Raw genomic sequence first — 23,169 nt, forward strand, 5'->3', positions numbered from 1 at the left:
TTTCTTGATGTAGCAAAAACCTAAAACATGTAGCATTAGTTTTGGAACAGGCAGCACATAAAAGCTGCAAGTGCCTTGAAGGAACTGTTAATGGAGGCCTGAAAGACAGTGAGAGAATTATTATTGGGGGCTGGAGAAAAAGGTATAAGTGCTATGCAGCTGTAGAGAGTTCAGAGATACCATAACTTAGAAAGTAGAAAATATACCTAATTAACTGATGTGTTTGGCCAAGGATATTTTTTAAGCAGAACACTGAAAATATCAACATTATTTTTATGCCACATATTTTTATGCCACATAAGGTACAGAGAGATGTAAGCTAAAATGAAATTATTCAGTGTTCAAGCATAACTTAGAGTAAATACGAAGGAATCATGGCTGACTGAATTCAAATAAAAAAGAAATTTCCTTCCAGCCTCTCCAAATTACAAAAGACTCTCAAAGGAAAAAAAAATGTCCTTAGGGTGTAATATTATCTCTAGGATGAGACTATAAAATCTTTTGCTAAGAGTAAGAAATACTTAAGGGTATGTGTAATTAATCTTTTCAATTAGGCAAAGAATCTTCTAGGAATCTCAAGGATATTTCCCCAGAGAATCATTAACTCTCAAGCAAAATCAGAGAGAAATCTGGAAGATATTTGTGGGTATGATTTTTGTCTAATGGAGTAAACCCTAAAAGATTCACAGAGAACCACATTTTTTTTATTTTAAAGAGAGAGAGAGAGCACCAACAGGGGAGAGAGGCAGAGGGAGAGAGGGACAGAGGGAGAGAGAGAGGGAGAGAGAGAGAGAGGGAGAGAGAGAGAGAGAGAGAGAGAGAGAGAGAGAGAGAGAGAAAGAGAGAATCCTAAGCAGACTCCACACTCAGCACAGAGCCTCATGCGGGGCTTGCTCCCACAACCCTGGGACCATGACCTGAGCCAAAATCAACAGCCAGAAGATCAACCAACTGATTCACCAGGTGTCCCAAGAACCACAATTCCACAATTTTTAAGAGAAATGAACAGATGTAAGCACCATCAGCTTGGACTAAAAGGGACAGAGTTAGTGCAAAATGAAAAGAGGCCTTTAGGTCTCCAACTTTATTAGGCAGGAAACAGATGAAGAAAAGAACTCAGATGTAAATACAGGTTACTACTCAATAAAAAGCAAAGATGACACAGAATACAGAAACAATTGCCTAGAGGTTAGACAAAAGCCATGGAGAATTATTCCCAGGGAGAAGGATCTTATCCTTATTAAGAAACTGGTTATACTAATCTCTGGCTGGATTTTAGAAACTATAATGGTCTAGTGACTGTATTATGACTCTCCCAATATTTTGCATATGAGTGTCTATTACAGTTACCCATCTCTGTATCACCATAGTGTGTTGGCTGTATAAATAGTAGATTTCCTTCTCATTTCTTCACACAACTTCAGATTGAAAGGAACTGCATTCAAGGATCTGTATACAAGGAACTGAACCGAAGGAGCTCTATTCACATTATGTCCTGATTTAGAGGCTGAGATCCTAGACTTTGAACTAGGGAAGAGGTGAATGTATTTTGTTTTTGTTTTATTTTATTTTGTGAATGTATTTGGTATGTAAAGGGAGATCTGTGATATTATGGCCTAGGGTGCATTAGTGCAGGTTTTATTTTCCAAAGATGACCAAAACAGCATCCTTATATACAAAACAATATCATTTACTTTTCTGCCATATGGTCTTGCCAGTCTTCCAAGAGGTGTAGTGTAATTCCACTCCCCTCTTATCTGGGGTGGCCTTAGTGACTTCCCTGAAAAAATAATGTAATGGACGTGACGTTTCAGGATTTCCAAGTCTAGATTATAAGAACCCTTAACTCTTCCTCATTGGTGTCTTTAGATAGATATTTTCATTTTTGGACACTCTCCGTAGAACACAGCCACAGTACTGTGAGAATCCCAGACCACATGGAGAGCTCATGTGGTTAACAGCCTAGCTGAACTACTAGTTAATAGCCAGAATCAATTTTGTCACTTTTTATGAAACTTAGAGATAACCCCATCCAAAATCTTTTTTTTTATTTTTTTCTTAAATTTTTTAACGTTTATTTATTTTTGAGACAGAGAGAGACAGAGCATGAACAGGGGAGGGTCAGAGAAAGGGAGACACAGAATCTGAAACAGGCTTCAGGCTCTGAGTTGTCAGCACAGAGCCCAACGCGGGGCTCGAACTCACAGACCGGGAGATCATGACCTGAGCCGAAGTCGCCGCTTAACCGACTGAGCCACCCAGGCGCCCCAACCCCATCCAAAATCTTATGGCAGCCACATGAGAGAAAGAGAAAGAAGGAGAGACCTCAAATGACAACTGCCCACATCATCCTTGGAGATCTACAGAATCATGGATTAATAAAATTGTTTTAAACCAGTACTTTTGGGGGTGGTTTGTTATACAATAATAAGTATTTGGAACAATTAGATTTATAGTACTCTGAATTTTTCTCTAAAGATCTAGACCACCCTATGTCATCTACTGAATTCCTTAGAAACACCTTAGAATTTGTATTTCCCTAAATATATGCAAATTGTTAATAATCCAAATTTTAGGCATTCGGTTCCTGATCCATCACCTTCTGTTTTTCCAATTCACTTTCTCTTGAATCCCAGAAAATAATCTTTCAACTTCTTCAATGAGTTTATCATAACTTGATCTTATTACCTTTTCACTTTTTCTCATTTTCCTCATTTTTTCTTCCTTGTCACCAGCTTTAATTTTCTGATTCATTCTTAGGATTACTGTTGAATACAAATTAGTTCTCCCCTTTCACCCTCCTTCCCTTTGTAACACACGTACACACCCACACACACAAACACACGCACTTTATTATGCTTTTCTAGTAAGTTTTTTTCTAAATCTAACTGTCCACTCTATGCCTGTGACTATGGGATAAAAATTGTAAATATGCTGATTCACCATATTTTAAATTTAGCATTGCTAAACTAAGAATGTTTTTAGTTATAAAGGGACCATGAATAATTTGATAATGACAGGGGAACTATTCATAATTTCACTTAGACAACAACAGACCTAAATTGAGACTTTCTTGGGCAAGCTGGGATATATAGCCACCTAAATTTTGTAATTCATGGCAATTATATCACATTTCTCTATTTCTTCTCATACTGTTTTTTTTTATTTTTTGGTTTTGTTTTAGGGTTGTTGGGTTTTTTCCCCCTCAGACTCTACAGTCCCTTGGGGCAGGTAGCTGCTTCTCTGGGCTGTGTGAGTGCCTTGGGCAGTTTTCTGACTCTGTATACTGCTTGGTGTTGCCACCTTTCACTGCCTGGAGTTGTGTCCTCATGCTCCAGGGCCTCCCAGGCCCAGGGTCAAACACAACTGTCCTATTTAATTCTCCTAAGGAAACTATGAATGAGGGGCTATTATTATCCTCATTTTATAGATGAGGAAACTGAGGTCCAGAGAGTGTATCACTTTGCCTAAATTCACAAAGCTAGAAAATGGAGGAGTTGGGATTTTAACCCACATAATCTAATCTCAAAGTCCACATTCTTAACTACTACACGTTAATGCCTGGGAAAGGCACAGGGAGGAGTGTGATTAAGTTTAAATGTGCATTCTCTTTTTTTTTTAATTTTTTTTTAACATTTATTTATTTTTGAGACAGAGAGAGACAGAGCATGAATGGGGGAGGGGCAGAGAGAGAAGGAGACACAGAATCGGAAACAGGCTCCAGGCTCTGAGCCGTCAGCCCAGAGCCTGACGCGGGGATCGAACTCACGGACGGCGAGATCGTGATCTGGCTGAAGTCGGACGCTTAACCGACTGCGCCACCCAGGCGCCCCAAAATGTGCATTCTCTTACCTTTACTAAATTTAGTTTCTTGGAAAAAATATTTCCTGGCCACTGGTGTGTGTGTGTGTGTGTGTGTGTGTGTGTGCGTGTGTGTGTGGGTAGGTGTGGTAAGGTGGATCTCATTAGCTTTCCTTGGCATGGCCATTGGGATTTTCCACCTCCCAGTAACAAAGGACCGCCCACCTGAACACCCTGAGGCCATGGCCACCCACACCTACAGATCCCCACCAACCCAGAGCCCTGTGGCTGTCACACTACCAATTCATGAAGCATCCTTGCTGCCTCAGTGTCCGTGCCTCTGGCCATGGCCTCCTGCAAGCTCCCCTACCCTTTGCCCATCCAAGGGCCCTATGAGACAGGAGAGGGGCTGGTGATGGTGCGTGGTAGGGCCTGCAGCCACCTCCAGAAAGCTCTGGTACCTTTGCCAAACGACCAGTGACGTCATGAAATTTCTGCCACCCTGCTGGCTGGCTACTCATTTTCTGAGCTTTGGTATCTCATCTGAGAAATGGGCAGGGCAGGCTGGAATAGACATTCTTAACCAAGAGTTAATAGATCAGACTGAACTTCTAAATTAAAAAAAATATTTGCAAAATGTGGGCATATAACATGAAGATTGGTTTAGGATGTGGGGGTGCTAGAAGGAGAGGCCTCCTGGGTTCTCCAGACACTTAAACCATTGAAGTCGCCTCAGACAGAGGTCCTCTGAATCTTATAATTGTTATCTGTAAATGGAGATGAAGGAAAAACTGCAAGGACCGTGCCTAGTAGCTGCTCAGATAAAGTATCTGAAAATGCTAGCTATGTCACATTTTCACCCTCTTTACTCATTTTTCACCCCCTCACCAACCACCACCAATCATCTGTTCTCTGTGTCCATGAGCTTTTTTTTGTTTTGATTCCACATATAAGAGAGAGAAAGATCATATGGTATTTGTCTTTCTCTGAGTTATTTCATTTGGCATAATGCACTCTTGTTCTATCCATGTTGTTGCAAATGGCAAGATTTCATTCTTTTTTATTGCTGAATAATATTCTATTATATATACACCACAATTTCTTTGTCCATTCATCTATCTACGGACACTTAAGTTGTTTTATTTCTTATGTCCACAAAGTCTTACAACAGTTGATAATTCTCAAGGGTAGTTTTTCTCCATACAGTGACTCGGGGACCTAGGCTGCTTATAACTTGCCGCTCAGCAATGGCAGCATGGCCTCCTTGTCACTACAGCAGATGAAGAAAAAACATAGAGTCTACACATTTGTTCTTAAATATTTTAGCCTGACATGACATTTGCCACTTCTATTTTCACTGTTGGCCATAAAATGCCACATGGCCCTGGTCTAAAAACATCAGGAATACTTTTATATATAGAAAGGAGAGAAAAACAAGATAGATATGAGAATGAGAAATCTATTACAGAATCCAACATGACCTTGACTTATTGTCATCTATTCTGCTCTCATCTACTACTACATTTCCCTGGCTGATTTGCTTCTCACCATACTTGTCCTCTTGAATCTTCTCATCTACACTAAGTACATTCCTCCTCAGGGCCTTGATAATCCACCTTCTGTCATGCCCAGGTTTCGTGCTGTATCAGTTAAATTGGCATGACTGTGGGTAAGATGAAAGCATCAGAATTTTTCAAAAGGCCCCAGGAAGTTCCAGTGTACAATAAAGTTTTGGAACCAGAAGACTTATGGTGTAATTAATAGCTCTATTTTACACATGAGACACCGAGTTCCTAAAAATTAAACAATCTATTCAGAATTTCTCAGCTAGTATATGCCAGAGCTGGGATTCAAATCTACATCTCTTTCATTTTATTTTGCTTTATTTCCTATCAAGTAGATTCCTCTGTGTGGTAGTACTTGATTAAGGGAAATCACTTTTTACATCTCTTTATACTTTCAAATCACTTTCTAAAAATCTTGAGCCAATTTACACACCAACTTGTATGAAAGAAGTCATAGACAAATTGTAAATATTATTGTATGTATGTATTGTATGTATTTATAGTTCAATACCAATGTGTCAGATGCTTAGGTCTGGAGTGAGGGAGGAAGAAGAGACATAACTAATATGTTTACAATTCTGTAAGATCTGCCTGGTGAGTATAGTTGAAATGAGTCTGAATCCACCTTGTCCATTCTTCTTCCTTGGAAAGGTATCTTCCCATGGCTCAGATATACCCTAGTCTTGGATAATTCCAGGTGACATCCAGTTCTGGGAGGAAATGCTATCATCCCCTTTCACATCTTTCCCAAGTACACACTTTCCATGTTGCCTTAATTTATGGGAATCTCTCCTGACCCAATCAATTCAACATATAATTTTGTATCTTCATTCCAGGTGACCTAGATACTTGGTCCGAGTGAGACTTTGATGGGTGAATAAAGAGAAATATTTCAAAGGACCACTCTGTCATTCCCTCAGTGCGTTATAGGAGAAGAATGTATCTTACACCGGACTGTAACTAGCAGTTCTTTGAATCAGAAGTTTATAGTCTGGGGCGCCTGAGTGGCTCAGTCAGTTAAGCGTCCGACTTCGGCTCAGGTCATGAGTTCGAGCCCCAGGTCGGGCTCTGTGCTGACAGCTCAGAGCCTGGAGCCTGCTTCAGATTCTGTGTCTCCCTCTCTCTCTGCCCCTCCCCCACTCACACTCTGTCTCTCTCTCCTTCAAAAATAAAATAAACATTAAAAAAAATTAAAAAAAAAGAAGTTTATAGTCTGGTCTAACTAGTTGAAGGAAAAAAGACAAAGAATTACCCTAATGAAGACACAGACTGTTAAAGGGCTATAAAGGCTTGAGCTCAAGGTCAATGTGCAGAAATTCAGATTAAGCGAAAGATTATTTTCTTGAGAATAGGTAATATGTTGTATTGAATTAGGCAACCAAAGGAAGCCATGCAAATTCCAACTCAAAGTATATCTTTTCCCAGTCTATCATTCCGTGTCACCTTTTTCCCTGAATTTCTCTTCCTAACTATTTGACACAGTTTGACTACATTTATTTTATTTTATTTTATTTATTTTTTTGGCTTGAGAGATGAGCAGGCAGTAACTTACTATAGGATAGTGATGACTCTTCTCCTGCCTTAAAAAAATCTTTAGGCTTTAAGAGAAGACTCTGATATGACTGGTGTGTCCCCTCAGGGATCATATTTGCAAATTCACCTTTCCTTTTAGCAGCTGTGACCATTGGTGCTCTGAGCCACACCATAGTCTCACTGGGTCAAAAAAGCCTTCAGAGGGTGGAAATAAATGAGACCAAATCATAGATCCAGGAGTTATGCTACTTGTGCTGGATCAAGATTTCTCTAGTATGGCTGACTACTGACTGAAGTGGGGGTGAGTGTTAAATGGATGAGATGGACAGAAAATAAGGTTGAGGACAGTTCTATAAAGCCAGGGGCAGAAGTAGGGAAAGATACAGAGGGATGACAATCATACAAAGACATTGATGTATTTGGCCACTCTTGAGTTCATATCAGATTGTCCCCTTCTCCATTATGAGAGGTGCAGTTCCTTGAATCCCTCCGATGTTTGCATAGCCTTATTGCATATCAAAACGTATTTTCAGGGGCCCTGGGGTATCTCAGTCGGTTAAGCATCCGACTTCGCTCAGGTCATGATCTTGCGCTCTGTGAGTTCCAGCCCTGCATCGCGCTCTGTGCTGACAGCTCAGAGCCTGGAGCCTGCTTCAGATTCTGTGCCTCCCTCTCTCTCTCTGGCCCTCCCCCGTTCATGCTCTGTCTCTCTCTGTCTCAAAAATAAATAAATGTTAAAAAATTAAAAAAAAAAACGTATTTTCAGTAAGTCTTTTTCTTTGCACCTCAGTCCTTTCTGTTGCAGTTAGACATTTCAGTCTCTTGCTCTGTTCTTTATGGCCTCAAGACAAACCAGTCAGATAGAACTCTAGGAAAAGCCTTCTTAAAGCAATGATGAATTCAGAATTTCTTGACAATAGCTGTGTCTTGTTTTCACTCACAGCAGTAAAGCAGAAATGAAGAAGTGTGTGGATAAGCATGTGTGTGTGTGTATATATATATATATATACACACACACACATATATATATATATATATATATATATATATATATATTAGAGTGTCGCCCTGTTCTTACATACCTAAAACCCTCACAGTGACTCCAGAAAACCTAGGAGATCAACAAACTCATCTAATTTCCAATCTCACCGGGGTTCTAGTACAGCTGGCACCATCCCAATCAAATTCTCTAATTCTGTCCTGTAATTTTATATGCAGGGAACTTAGAAGCCCATTAAACCATGAATCTATGCTGCAGTATCCCCAGGTTTTGTTATCTTTTCTGGGGAAAAATCAGGAGACTGTCTTATTGAACAGCCTAATTAAATTTCTTCCTTTAACTCAAATCAGATACACATTTTTCTTCATCTTTATTGTCTCTTGGTGGCAGCTGGTTCCTGTTGTATTGAAGGACTCCCCATATCTCAACTGTTTCTCAATCCCAAGGAAGATGAATGAGGGGAAATCTATGAGACTGAGATCATTGAGGAGCCATTCCATCTCAGGTCTCGTGAGACACCACCTAACCTAGCTAACTGAGAAGTGGTCTTGGATATCTCTGAAGATAGTTCTTGATTTCAAAGTGGATGAAACTCAGTGCCTTCAGCCTTGGATTACAGACTCAGGAAAAGCCAATATGTCTTTCAACTTGACGAATTAAATGAAGTTTCCTCTTCTGAGAGGCAGGTACCTAGTTATTTCAATGCACTCGGAGATGTGCAAAAGCATGAGAAATATCTGTGAGTATTGTAACCAATGCTTATTAAATTACAGAGACTGTATTATGTACTTTGCATGATTTTTCTCAATTCTCTGACAACCTTACAAAGTAAGAATTATCATCCAAATCTTATATTAGGAAACTGAGGAGAGAAGAATAAGACAATTAGCAAGTAACTGCAATCAGGCCAGATTTTGAACCCAGGCAGTCTGAATTTAGTTTCTGATGTCTTACTTTCCAGACCACACAGAGAAGGTGATAATCCTAGGAAGTGAGTTGTACAAGAGATGTTTGGAGCATTTGAGGAAGACTTAGATTTGGAAACTAAATTTTATTTCCTTAGGAAAGCTCTCTCTCTGAGTAAGAACTGGTTATATACCTTTTCCTTATAGCATACATCAACATATCATTTCCACACATATATGGGAGGTTATTTGATTGATCATGTCTTTTCATTAGCACTTCTCATTAGCTTCATATATCATGGAGCATGCATATTCTTACTCTTTGGTGTATATAAGACATCCAGATGAGGGCTTGGTACATAGCAGACAGTCAGTAATGTATTTTTTGAGAAAGTAATAAGATGAAAGAGCAGACTTAGAAGATATATTAACTTCATAAAATTGAAAACCTAAGACACTGCAGAGGAATAATGCTTGTGTGATGTGGATTGTGTTTACAGACATTGACCTAAGGAAAGGATAAGTAGTCTCAGACTTGGAAGGTCTGAAATGGAAAATGGTTTCCTCAAGAGAGTATAGGCTTTCTGTCACTAGACTTGTACAAGCAACTTCTAAGTGACCACATTTTAGGATATTACATTTGGGAGCCAAGCATCATAGCATTATTAAATTATACATGCTTTGTAACTAATTTCTCAAATAGATGATAAGATTATATTCCTATGGTTTAAAAACCACAGGTATTTCCAGGATAGAAGTAAAAAAAATAAAATATTTATACCTTCTAAGATGGACTTTGAAATATTTATAGTCACTTGCCATTATAATTTGATTATTGAATTTTTAAGGGTACAAAAAATTACAATAGAATTGTGGTATATTCTCTTTTATGGCTTAAAAATTTAAGCAAAATAACAATTTCATTAGTAATTAAAACTTATAATAACATTATAACCTATACAATTTATAGCTGTAGTAATTGTTAGCACGAAGTAATAAACTTGCAGTAGCATATGAGAAATGCATATTGCAATTAATAAAACAAACAAAATTAGTTGGTCTTTTAATAATGCAGGTGGATGTGAATAGGGGATTGAAGGAAGGATATTCTTTTTAATTATTACAAAACTTTTTTATCTTATCTTAGGTGTTTCCACATTCTAAAATTCTTTTGAGGTGAGAACAATTGGATGAAATTAATGTTAATGTCCCTTCTAAAAAAGAGGATCTTTGAGACTCGAATTCAATAAGGCAAGAATGATGACTTTGACTTCACCTACAAGGATCTCTCATGGTGAGATGTCTCCAGTGAACGATGCCTCTTTTACTCTTTTCTCCTTACCTATTGGCATAATCTCAATCTATGGCCCAGTCACTGCCAGAAACCTTCCCTGATTTACCTCACCTGTAAACCCCTGGTCTCTGACTTTCTACTTCCCTTCCCATGGCATGCTTCACTTGGAGACTTAGGGGAACACATACTTGTGTGCTTCTGGTCTGACTGATCATATCAGAGCTCATACTGTAAAGCAGACAAAACAGACTAAGGCAATATATTTTATAATCCAACTAAATCACGTGGCCAATCAAGAAAAGAGATAAAAATTTATTATATAGATACATTAGGTTAGACTACATATGTACTGAAGAGCTAAATAAGATCATGTCTTGCAGTATATTGAGTGAAAAGAACATGATGGGGATCATAGATCTGGTGAGGGAAGATCCCGTCTGATCCATAAGGAAGACTTGCAAGAAGATATGCCATTCTTCAGACATGGTCACTTATAAAAGTCTGTTAAAAAATTGATTTGCTGGGTTCAATCCTTTATCTATTTGCCTATCAAACATTATTTATTGGTCCTGTGTATATAAAGCATTAATTCTGGTTGTAGAGAAAAAAATGAGATGCAATTTTCATAGCGTAATGGGGCAAGAGACATACACATAATTATAGAACAGTTTATATTTCCTAAGGGAGGTATGCTGAAGATGTATGATGCCCTTAACACAGCAGCAAGGACCCTAGAAGGGCTTCAACATATTCATGTTTTTTAAAAAAATTTTTTCAATATTTATTTTTGAGAGAGAGAGACAGAGAGACAGAGCACAAGTGGGGAAGGCGCAGAGAGAGGGAGGGAGACATGGAATCCAAAGCAGGCTTCAGGCTCTGAGCTGTCAGCACAGAGCCCGATGTGGGGCTCGAACTCATTATCCGTGAGATCCTGACCTGAGCCGAAGTTGGACGCTTAACTGACTGAGCCATCTAGGGACCCCTCATGTGGGTTTTGAATGACTATTAGTAGCTTTCCAGGTGACCAATGGGAATAACTATTCTGTGCCCCCAAGAAAGCAGTGAATGAAAAAGCATGCAGATGTGATTAAGCATGCTTTTGGACATTTCGAAACACTCAGATATGGCTGGAACATGAAATACGTGATGGAGTGTGATGGTAAATAATATGAGATAGGTGAGCAAGAGCAAGAACAGAAGCAAGAAGAGCTTTGCACATCATATCAAGATCCTAGCAGGAAATGCAGCACACACCTACATTAGGACATCTCAAGACAGTGAAATATGTGGGTATTTTCAAACATGTGGGCAAGTGTAGGGAAATCACAAAGCCTTGTGAAGTTCCTGGATTAGTGACCATGGGCACTATTACAGTCCTTTGTACTGAAGGGTTAAGAGGAGGACACGGTTAGAAGAAGAAACCAAATCCAGAGGGAGATAAAGCCAGTTTGCAGCAACCTGCTGGGAGGGAGCTAAAGGAAAAAAAAGTCCTGACCTGCCTTTAATCCTTTGTTGCTGTTTCCTATAGTCAAATCCAACCAGAAGTGAGAGAGCAGGGAAGTCTCTGGATGTAGTCCAGTGTCCCAGGACCAAGAACATGATGGAAAGTGGTGGAGGGTAGACCAGAGGAAGGTAATACAAGATATTCTGAACAGCATACACTAAGAAAGGTTATATTTGTATTATTGTTGATTATTTTCACATGATAGAATATTTCTACAGCAATGTGGAGGTTTCACTGGAAGATGCAAATCCTAGAAGTAGGCATATTAGTTACAGAGCTATTTTAATACCCCAGGAAAGAAATGAGAAAAGCATGAAGTGGAGTCAAATTGATAGGAATGAAAGAGAGGCAAGAAACTGAATGGATATGTGGGGGGAATAAATGACATCGAAGATGACTTGATTTCATTTTCTAACCACTTTTAGGAAGATAAAGCCTTGTGTTCTCTTCATCATTATGCTGTCCACATCTGTCATCAATAACACTGCCTTTCATCCTTCCACATTTATTCTACTTGGAATCCCTGGAATGCAAGATCAGCATGTGTGGGCTGCCATCCCCTTCTGCTCCATGTATATCCTTGCTCTGGTTGGCAATGGCACCATCCTCTACATCGTCATGACAAATAGAACTCTACATGAGCCAATGTACCTCTTCCTGTGCCTGCTTTCTATCACTGACCTGGTTCTCTGTTCGACCACATTGCCCAAAATGTTAACAATATTTTGGTTTAGGTCCCACATAATTTCCTACCATGGCTGCCTCACCCAGATGTTTTTTGTTCACACTATTTTTGCCACAGAGTCGGCTGTTCTACTGGCCATGGCTTTTGACCGCTATGTGGCTATCTGCCATCCACTTCATTATACATCCATCCTCAATGCCACAGTGATTGGGAAGATTGGTCTGGCATGTGTGGTCCGTGGCCTTATCTTTGTTTTCCCCTTTGTCATCCTCATCAAACGTTTACCCTTCTGTGGACACCACATCATCCCCCACACTTACTGTGAGCACATGGGCATTGCCAAGCTCGCCTGTGCCAGCATCAAGCCCAACACCATTTATGGACTCACTGTGGCACTTTCAGTCACTGGCATGGATGTGGTCCTCATCACCACCTCCTACGGCTTGATCCTGCGGGCTGTGCTGCGCCTGCCCTCCAAGGATGCCCAATTCCGAGCATTTAGCACTTGTGGAGCCCATATTTGTGTGATTCTGGTTTTCTATGTACCTGCCTTCTTTTCATTTTTCACCCACCGCTTTGGCCACCAAGTACCTCCTCATGTCCACATTGTACTTGCAAATCTCTATCTCCTCGTGCCCCCTGTTCTTAACCCCCTGGTCTATGGCATCAATACCAAACAAATCCGCCTAAGAATATTTGGCTTTTTTATGGGAAGGAGGTAGATAGACTCTCTATATACCCCAAGGACCAATGGGAAAAGTTTTATAATTAATCTTTCATCTTCTCTAGTACATCTTATCCTTGGACTAGAGGTTTCTGTTTCTGCTAATTCTAGCAAACCAGTATCATGTATTATCTGAAAGTTTCTGAAGTATTTAGAACAACACATTTATACTTGCTCAATCTACAGAAGACTATTTTCCTGTAAGGCTATTATGTGGCTCATTAATTGGCCTGTAGGTTTTGAATCTTCCTAGGAAAAGGTCAGGAGGCATTGTAGTACTTTTGATAGTAAGAACCAGTAAATTACTCTATGTACAGAAAACTCAGGGCTGGAAAGAGGAAAAGTGATAAAAAAAGATCCACTTACTTATAGCTTCAAGAAATTGAGAATCACACACACACACACACACCACTGATTGATTAATTGATTGTCAGCACTTTCTTAGACCAAGAGTGTTTGCAATAAGAGTGTCAATGCGAGACCAAAGATGGCCATGGTAGCCCAGGTTCCTCTGTATCTGGCATCAGATTTAAACAGATGGAGATGACTGCTATGTAAATTATTTTGTGGACTACTATGGAGAGGTAGCCTGACCTTTTGTTTAACCTCATTTAGTCAATAATGCTTTGGGTATATACGAATTCCCAGGACACAGAGTTTCCTGCTGATCCTCACCAGGGTAACCCAGGTTACTCAGGCTTGACAAGTATCTTTCTCCAAATAGCTGGCCTTCATGCCCTAGCACAGGCTTACCTTCCCTAGGAGCTGAGGTTTGTTACTTTTTTTTTAAGGTGCATTATAAATGAAAAATCCTGTGCACATCAAAATTTCCTCCAATGGCTAACTTTTGTGCAGCTTATATTAGAGCATTGAGTAAGGCTTCTCTACAGAATTTTGTATTAGTCAGGTTTTCCAGGGAAATAGGACCGATAGGAGGTAGATAGATGATAGATGATAACAGAGGTAGATAGATAGATACATAGATACACAGATAGATACATAGATGATAAAAGAGGAGATTTATTGTGGAATAAACTATGTACTAGGTATAATGGGCATTGAATTTCACAGGCGAATAAGGCACAGTGTGTGACTTTAGGAAACTCATGCTGTAGGGAGAGAAGAAGTTAAGTTAAAAAAATTGGGACACCTGGGTGATTCAGGCAGTTGAGCATCTGACTCTTGATCTCAGTTCAGATCTTGATCTCGGGGTCATAAATTCAAGTCCTGTGTTAGGTTCTATGCTGGGCATGAAGTCTACTTAAAAAAAAATTGTTCCTACAATTTTAGAGACTGTGAAGTCCCACAATCTTCTGTCTGTAAAGTGGAGACCTGGGAAAGCCAGTGGTGTAATTCAGCCTGAGAATGAAGGCTTGAAAACCAAGGAGCCAATGGTATGAGGCTCAGTATGAGATCTGAGACCCGAGAACTAGGGATGCTGATGCTCAAGGGAAGAAAACCGATGTCCCAACTCAAGCAAAGAGAGCAAATTCACCTTTTCTCTGACTTTTTGTTCTGTTCAGTCCCTCAATGGATTGGATGTTGCCCACCCACATTGGTGACTATTATCCTTACTTAGTCCACTGGTTCAAATGATAATCTCACTCCCACCTCTGAAACACTCTCGCAGACGTCCCACAGATAATGTTTTACTAGCTATTGAGGCATCCCTTATCCCAGGCAAGTTGACATATAAAATTAACCATCACAAATTCTTATTGGGTTTGTAAATTATGCTTGTGCTACATTATTTTTTAAAAGAATCAAGGGTATTAACTCCTTACTGGGTATATCATTTGCAAATATCTTCCCCTATTCAGCAGGTTGCCTTTTTGTTTTGTTGATGGTTTCCTTTGCTGTGCAGAAGATTTTGGATTGATGTCGTCTGTTGCCATGCACTCAAGAAAAAGTTCTCAGACACCAGACTAAGCGGACATACAGGGCTGCCTCTGCAAGAGAGCAGCAGCAATGGGGGTCTGCCCAGTCTTTATTTTATGTTTTGTAAGATATAGATATCAAAAAATGTCAAAGCATGGAAAGAAAACACAAAGAGCCTCCAGATATCAACCAGACACACATCCGGTGTTTACGTGAAAGCGTGCAGGGAAGATGTGCAGTTTCAAAGACTACCAGGCAGGTCTGTTTCTTAACTGGCTCCTGGGGGATCATGGAGCTCTGTTCTCATAATGCTATCACATTCGACAGCCTTGAGACCAGAACATCGCTGATGTTTCAGCAATTACCCCATTCTCCTTCCCAGGGCTTACAATACACTCTCTAGAAATAACTCCACAGAAGTCCCACTTTTTTTTTTTTTTGCATTTGCTTCCCTTGACTGAGGAAACCTATCTAGAAAAATGTTTCTACTCTCTATGTCAGAGAAATTACTGATGTGATGGGGGCCCATAAGGCAAGCTGAGGGCAAAATACAACCTAGCATACCCCCCATCCCAGGTGGGATATGTGTGGGATATGTGTGACATTCCTCAGGCACTCCTGGCTGCCCAAGGACAAAAGAAAGGACAGAAAATAAATGGTTAAACTGATAGAGTCTCCATCAGTTTACAAATATCTTAGTAAATTACAAGAAAAAGAAAATCTTATCAATAGTCTAATCTCCAAAAACCTATAGACTCTATTTCCTGGAGCTCCACATCACCTCTCCATAGTGATATGGGGAACAAAGGCAAGAAGGAAATGGCAGGTAAAATTAAATTTCCTTATAACCTGTATCCCATTGACAAATACTTGAGGCCAATACAGAATTTAACATTTCTCCAGGAACTCCCCACTGTCTTAATGTTAATGCTTTGCTAGAGGGAAAAACAAACTTAGCTTGATAATAGTCAGGCCTTCAGTAATCTGTGAGTCTTTAGCATATAAAAGCCTCTTTGGAAACTTCTCTCCAAGTCCAGAGTATATAACCAGTCATTCTGCACAACCCCAGTGCAGCTCTTCCTGCCCATAGGTCCTGTCCCTGTGTTTTAATAAAATCACCTTTTTGCACCAAAGATGTCTTCAAGAATTCTTTTTTGGCCATCAGTTCCAAAACCCATGAACCTCACCATCACCCCAAAACCTCATCATATGTGATCTTCTAGGAGTTTTATGGTTTTAGGTCTTTAAACCATCTTGAGTTTAGTTTGTATATGGTGTAAGAGGATGGTCTTAGTTTCATTCTTTTGCATGTAGCTATCCAGTTTTCCCAGCAACATTTGTTGAAGATACCATCTTTACCCATTGTATATTCTTGCTTCCATTGTTGTAGATTGGCCATATTGTAGAAGGATTCTCGCACAGAGGGACAGGACACTGAGGCCTTTCTTCCCAGGAAGCAGCTTTATTCACGCTAGCAGGGATTCAGTGGGCTAAAACTCAAAAGGCTGAGCGCTGAGCAGAGCAGGGTATAGGCTTTTATGCAATTTCGACTTCTTTGTTTCCCATATATGGTGACACATATAGTCTGATTGGATACAGTCCAAGTTACAGAATTGGGTTAGAGTTATGCATATGTGTATAGGAGTTGATTGGGCCACTTTGCCTTTCTTTGTTCTGAGAAGGCCTCCATCACATTCCTTAGGGAGGGGCTCTACCTCTATCACAATATAATCATGGGTTTATTTCTGGACTCTCTTATGTTCTATTGATCTATGTGTCTGTTTTTGTGTCAGTACCATACTGTTTTGATTACTACAGATTTGTAATCTATCTTGAAATCGGATTGTGATACCTCCAGCTTTTGTTCTTTTTAAAGATTGCTTTAGTGATTTAGGGTCTTTTGTAGTTCCATGCAAATTTTAGGATTACTTATTCTAGTTCTGTGAAAAAAATGTTGGTGTTTGGATATGGATTGCATTAAATTGTAGAATGCTTGGGATCTTATGGACAGTTTAACAATATTAATTCTTCTAACCCATGAGTATGGAATATTTTTCCATTTGTTTGTGTTATCAATTCCTTTCATCAATTTTTTATAGTTTTCAGAGGAAAGGTCTTTCACTTCCTTGATTATGTAAAGAACTTATAGAGTTGTGAAAAGTAAGTGAGATGATTCTCAGAAATACCAAATAAAAGCTGTGCTATCTAGTTAACAATAGGTTTACAAACTATTGGAAATACGTATGAACCCCTCCTCTTCCCACAATGGAGTCCCAAACTTTTAGACACTTCACTTCCTGATTCTTCTTCCCCTCTCCTTTTTGTGGGCTTTGCAATGAGCATGCACCAAACAACTGAAGTCTCTGTGTCACCTCAAGGAATGTGTATTTGTTCCAATCAGACTACTTTTTGGCCATACATGGGCATAGGTGACTTCTGAGTAACACTGTAACCTCTGTAGTACTTGGCCAAAGAGGAATCAGGGGAGGGACTTCACGCTAGAAGATTAATTGCCTGCTGTAACCTTCCTGAGTGTGCCTTTCCATCAGACACCCACTCTTGCAAGAATGTTAATTAGAGCCTCGCTTCACTGTGCTCAGAGTTTCTTCATCCCTTCTTTCATTGGGCCAGTAGGATTATTTCTCACAACAGCTCAATACCAAAAAAGTAAATAATTCAATTAAAATAAGCAGAGGACCTGAATAGGCCTTTTGTCAAAGACGTCCACATAGCAAACAGATACATGAAAAGATGTTCAACATCACTCATCATCAGGGAAATGCAAATCAAAGCTACAATGAGATATTGGCTCACAACTGTCAGAATGGCTAAAATAAAAAAAAAAAAAAAAAGAAGAAGAAATATCAGGTTTTAGCCAGGATGTGGACAAAAAGAACCCTCTTGCCCTATTGGTGGGAATGCAAATTGGTGTAGCACAGTGGAATACAGTATAGACATTCCTCAAAAATTAAAAATAGAAGTACTATACAATTCAATAATTCTACTATTGGATACTTACCCCCTAAAAAGCAGACACAGTAATTTGAAAATGTTTATTGCAACATTATTTACTTTAGCCAAGATATGGGAGCAACCCAAATATCCACCTATAGATGAATGGATAAAGAAGATGTGTGTGTGTGTGTATATAGATAGATAGATAGATAGATAGATAGATATAGATATAGATATAGATAGATATGTATATAATGAAATATTACTCAGTCATAAAAAAGAATGAAATCTTGCCATTTGCAACAACATGGATGGACCTAGAGGGTATTATGTTAAATGAAATAAGTCAATCAGAGAAAGACAAACACCACATTGTTTTACTCATATGTGGAATTTAAGAAACAAAAATAAATGAACAAGGTGACATAAAAAAAAACATGCTCTTAAATACAGAGAACAACCTGCTGGTTTCTAGAGGGGAGGTGGTGGGGGAAGGGTGAAGCAGCTAAAGAGGATTAAGAGTACACTTATCTTGATGAGCACTGAGAAATATATAGAATTGTTGAATCATTATATTGTACACCTGAAGGAATATATATAACATTGTATGTTAGTTATACTTTTTAAAAAATATAATTTATTGTCAAGTTGGCTAGCATACAGTGTATACAGGATGCTCTTGGTTTTGGATTACTGTGATTCATCGCTTGCATATAATACCCATTGCTAATCCCAACAAGTGACCTCCTCAAAGCCCATCACCCATTTTCCCTTCTCCCCCATGGCCCCCCCATCAACCCTCAGTTTTTTATGTGAATTATACTTTAATAAACCAAAGAATCAGGGAGATGGTTTGAATCAGGATTGGGAATATCATAATCTCTGTGTATATATATCTAAATATTCATAACTATGTATCCAATTCACCTTAGAAAAAAAATTTAAATTTAATGATGTCCATGGCATATGATAAAAACATAATTACACCAATGTATCCCATTCTGCATGCTCTTCTTATGAAATGATATTGACACTCCAATGAAAGATACAAGCTATGTTCCCGTCACATAAAGCTGGTTTTAGTGACTCACTTCCAGTGACAAGAATATGTTGGAAGTGATAGAATATGACTTACTTCTGAAGCCAGGTTGTGGAAAGAAATACAGACTTGTCTCTCTCCTTTCCACTGCCCTTTCACCTTTGCCCTCCTTCTCCCCTCCTTCTGGTTATTTCTTTTCTTTCATTCACATGTAAGTATTCCAATTTTCTTGAAATTGCCATGATATCATCTAGAGATAAAGAGAGATTAATGAGGATTCCTGGCTGTTCCAGCCTTTAGCTATTAAATTCTCCTGGCCCAGCCCCACACCCTGGAGTAAGCCAGTACCAGATGATTCCAGCCCCTTCTCTGATGTTAAGTAGAGCCAGTAGTCAAGATGTCCTCACCAGCTCCTAGAAGAAGAGAAACAAGCTGTCTTTACTGAGCACTGACTAAAATTCCACATTTGTGAGCAAAATAATGTTGGTTTAAGCTACTAAGTCTGGAGTGATTTGCTATACAACAGCCTAATCAAGCTGGAACAATGTCTAACTTAAACAATTTTCTATATGATTAATAACAATCTAATAAAACTCAGAAAATCCATCTCTACCCAATGCTTAGAATTACCTTCTGTTGGTCAAACTGTAAGGTCTGAGAGAAAAGTCCCCAGGAGACCACCCTTACTTCAGATGCTTCCAATGAACTCAGGGGTCCCAGGACCTCCACCATTTTATAGCTGGCTATAAACTGGGGGGCGGGGGGGTCATCAGAATCACCATTGTGTTCAATGATGTATTAGACAAATTTACAAAATTCAGAAAAGCACTATACTCAGAATTAAAGTTTTATTATAACAAAAAGATACAGATTAAAATAGCAGAAGTAGGAGATGCATTGAGCAGAGTCCAGTAAGGGTTCAAAGTGTGAAGCTTCTGGTTGTCCTTTCCCTGTGGAGTCATGGATGGGTGTTAGCTCCTCTTGGTCACCATATGTGACTACACAGTGTTACTGCCAACCAAGGATGCTCATTTGAGTATTTGGTGTCCAGAATTGTTGTTGGGGCTTGATTACATATTGCTCATGTGGTGGCTTTTATTCTCCTGTCCCTCCAGGAAGTCAAGCTATACCTCTAGTCTTCAGCTATTGTTGAGGTCAGAACTGATATGATGTGACCCAAAACCCTCATCGTAAATCACACTGATAGACTGTCCAGTGGCCAAAGCCACCAGGCACATTGGAGACACTTTTGTAAGACAGGACATTCCAGAGGTCTAGAGATCACCATGCAGGAACTGAAGACTTCTGGTTATGTATTATGCATCCTGAGTGATGTGAGATATACAGATTTATTTATTTTTGTATAATTATATTATTTAATATTTATCTTTTCTCCACTGTTTTAAGTTATTGTCTTTATTGTATAATATATGACATATATACTTGGGTATTTGTAATGATGCTATTCTGCTCAAATAAGCTGTCTTTTCCTGCAATTAGCTTCATTTTTTGCAACATTTTATAATACATTTTAAATTCTAGTAGGGCAGGGGTTCCTGGTTATATCATTTTCAATGATTTGTTCTTCCACTTAAATTTCAGAATTATTTTGTCAAGATTCTAATAATGAATCATTGAAATTTGTTTGGATTGGCCTTGATTTTATGAATTCATTGATGGAAAAAGCATGGCCTTCAAATGTTGTTGGTTATTGGTTTTTATTAATGCAAGAAAACAAAACCATGTAAGATCTCATAAGCTAGGATACATAATTAGTTCCTATTTAAAAGAACTTAAAATTTTTTTTATTGTTTATTCCTTTTTTGAGAGAGAGAGAGAGAGCATGAGCAGGGGAGGGGCAGAGAGAGAGAGAGAGAGAGAGAGAGAGGGAGACACAGAATCTGAAGCAGGCTCTAGACTCTGGACTCTCAGCACAGGGCCCAACGCGGGGGCTTGAACTCATGAACCGTGAGATCATGACCTGAACTGAAGTTGGATGCTGAAACGACAAAGCACCCAGGAATTCCAAGAAAGAACTTATTTGGTTCATTTATCATTAACTTATTCATTTATTTGACTCTTCTAATCCGACCACTAATGCCAAACATGGTGCTAGTGATCGGGATACAGGATTTGTGGAGAATTCCGACCAGCACCATTCTCCATGAGTAGTGTGATTATCCAAAGAACAAGCTTAAAAGTTGTGATAGGTTGAGGATTCTGTGCAGTACTATGGCAGCACTTGATAGGACTTTGGGGACACTTTACAAGAAGAGATTCTTTAGAAGTTCTATGCAGAGGGGTGCCTGGGTGGCTCAGTCGGTTGAGCGTCCCGCTTCGGCTCAGGTCATGATCTCATGGTCTGTGAGTCTGAGCCCCATTTCAGGCTCTGTGCTGACAGCTCACAGCCTGGAGCCTGCTTCAGATCTGTGTCTCCCTCTCTCTCTCTGCCCCTGCCCCTATCATGCTCTGTCTCTTTCTCTGTCAAAAATAAATATTTTAAAAAATTAAAAAAATAATAATTAAAAAAAAAGAAGTTCTATGCAGGGAATTCACCGGACCATAGATGTAAAAGTGAGAAAGCAAGTCTAGGAAGAAAGGATTCTTTCTGGTTGCTACCTGTCAGTGTCATCCATCAGGATCTCGCAGGGACAGAAAAAAAAAGAATGACTGATGCAGGATTCTGATGTGGTACCAGAGCACAGCTTCTGCAGGGAAGGCTGTGTGGATATGACTATGAGCAGGTACCCCCATGCTTATCTACATTTGTTGATGATTCTTTCTGTTGATGTATTGATTGTGCCAGGCCTTTCATTCTGCCACTCCTTCCCTCAGCCCCTGCTTTCCTTCTGCTGACACCTGACTTTGAACAAGTCTCCCTACAGGACCTATCCTGTAGGCATAACTTGCAGTACCATTTGGACATCACAATTTAGAATCCAGCCATCTGAGTCCACTTATGAATGGTCTTTCATGACTTTGAGAGTGGTTAGTACTGTCTTGTGCATTCTGCAATGGATGTGGAAGATTGTTTTGGACAAACTTTGTTCTTTTGACTTAATGAGAAAGACATATGCTATATCTGGACCCAGAAGTTGAGAGGATACTATAACACATGAGAGGGTATTTCACAAAATACCCTGGGGAGAACATCTAGGGTAAAGCCGTTGGCCTAGGAAACACGTTAGAGTAAAAAACCTGGAAGACAATAAGGACAGATGGAGCTAGAGCTGCTAACATTTTACCAGGGTATCCAACAACAGGGGCTGTACCTCTGACGCCTTCAGGAGCATGACTACCCCAGTCATGGAGTAAGGTCCTACCGGCTTCCCACACTTACACATATCTGGGAAAGTTAAGTATAAGTATCTTTGGAATACAAGCGGCCAGGACCTCCTCTACTTCCAGAATAGCTTTAATTTCACTGTCTCCTCTCAGGCTCCTCCAGGACTGCCAAAGACTGGAACATGCCCAGAACTGCTAGGATCAACCAGCCTCATCCCCTGGGAGCTTAGGGAGACCTCCAGGGTCAAGTTTATCCAAAATGGCAGTGGTGCCTTGAGAGTATGCGTTTGGGAAGGAGGCAGTAGCAAAGAGCTAATTCTGGGCACCTAGGGGGACTTTCCTTAGGTTACTTAAAGGGCCATACCATGGATTGTGCGTGCCGAGAGTGACGAGTGGAGACATGCCGGGCACAGAGTGTGTTCCCCACGAGCCACACGGGTGTATGTGTAGATATAGCAACATACAGCCACACACACTCACACACACACATTTGAAGAAGGTGTCCAGGACCAGCTTGCCACACTCTGCCTGCCTCCTATTCCGGTAAGTGGCTCAGGTGAGGTGGCTTCGCACTTCCATCCTGGTATCCTGGTCTCAGGTTCCCAGAGCCCTGTCACTTGCTTCATTCTTGGTCCTCACTGAACAGCTCTTTTGTGGACTTATTTCATCTTAAGTGGACTGAGAGTGGTTTTGAATACTCTGTCACAGTGGTTGGTATTTCTATCCACGTTTGCTGCACAGGCTTCAAGTGACATTCTCTAAATGGATACACATTCAAAATTACACATAATAATTTTTGTGAAAATGATGTCTTGTGTGAATAATGATTCAGTTCATCATGAATAACACATTCAAAATGAAATATGTATTTGTCAGATGTTACACCACATTATTATAACTCTAACACGACAGCATTCTACTATACTACATGACATATGTTAGCTTGATTCCAGAATCATTTTTGAGTGTCTACACATTCCACCTTTTGAGTTTTCCATTTT

At 39.6% G+C, this 23,169-nt stretch overlaps 1 protein-coding gene across 1 annotated transcript; it reads left to right on the forward strand.

Annotated features, from left to right (window-relative positions):
* The first annotated feature begins 12,052 nt into the window (after window positions 1-12,052).
* On the forward strand, window positions 12,053-13,399 carry LOC101095678 (olfactory receptor 52D1-like). The gene has a single exon (XM_023238998.2). It carries the CDS (start codon window positions 12,059-12,061, stop codon window positions 13,007-13,009), a length of 951 nt encoding a protein of 316 aa, XP_023094766.1. The 5' UTR covers window positions 12,053-12,058; the 3' UTR covers window positions 13,010-13,399.
* Window positions 13,400-23,169: the final 9,770 nt, after the last annotated feature.

The sequence above is a fragment of the Felis catus genome, chromosome D1, assembly GCF_018350175.1.
Source record: "Felis catus isolate Fca126 chromosome D1, F.catus_Fca126_mat1.0, whole genome shotgun sequence".
NCBI lineage: Eukaryota > Metazoa > Chordata > Mammalia > Carnivora > Felidae > Felis > Felis catus.

Coding starts and splice junctions, on each gene's coding strand:
- LOC101095678 (XM_023238998.2), top strand. CDS start 12,059: ATGCTGTCCACATCTGTCATCAATAACACTGCCTTTCATCCTTCCACA.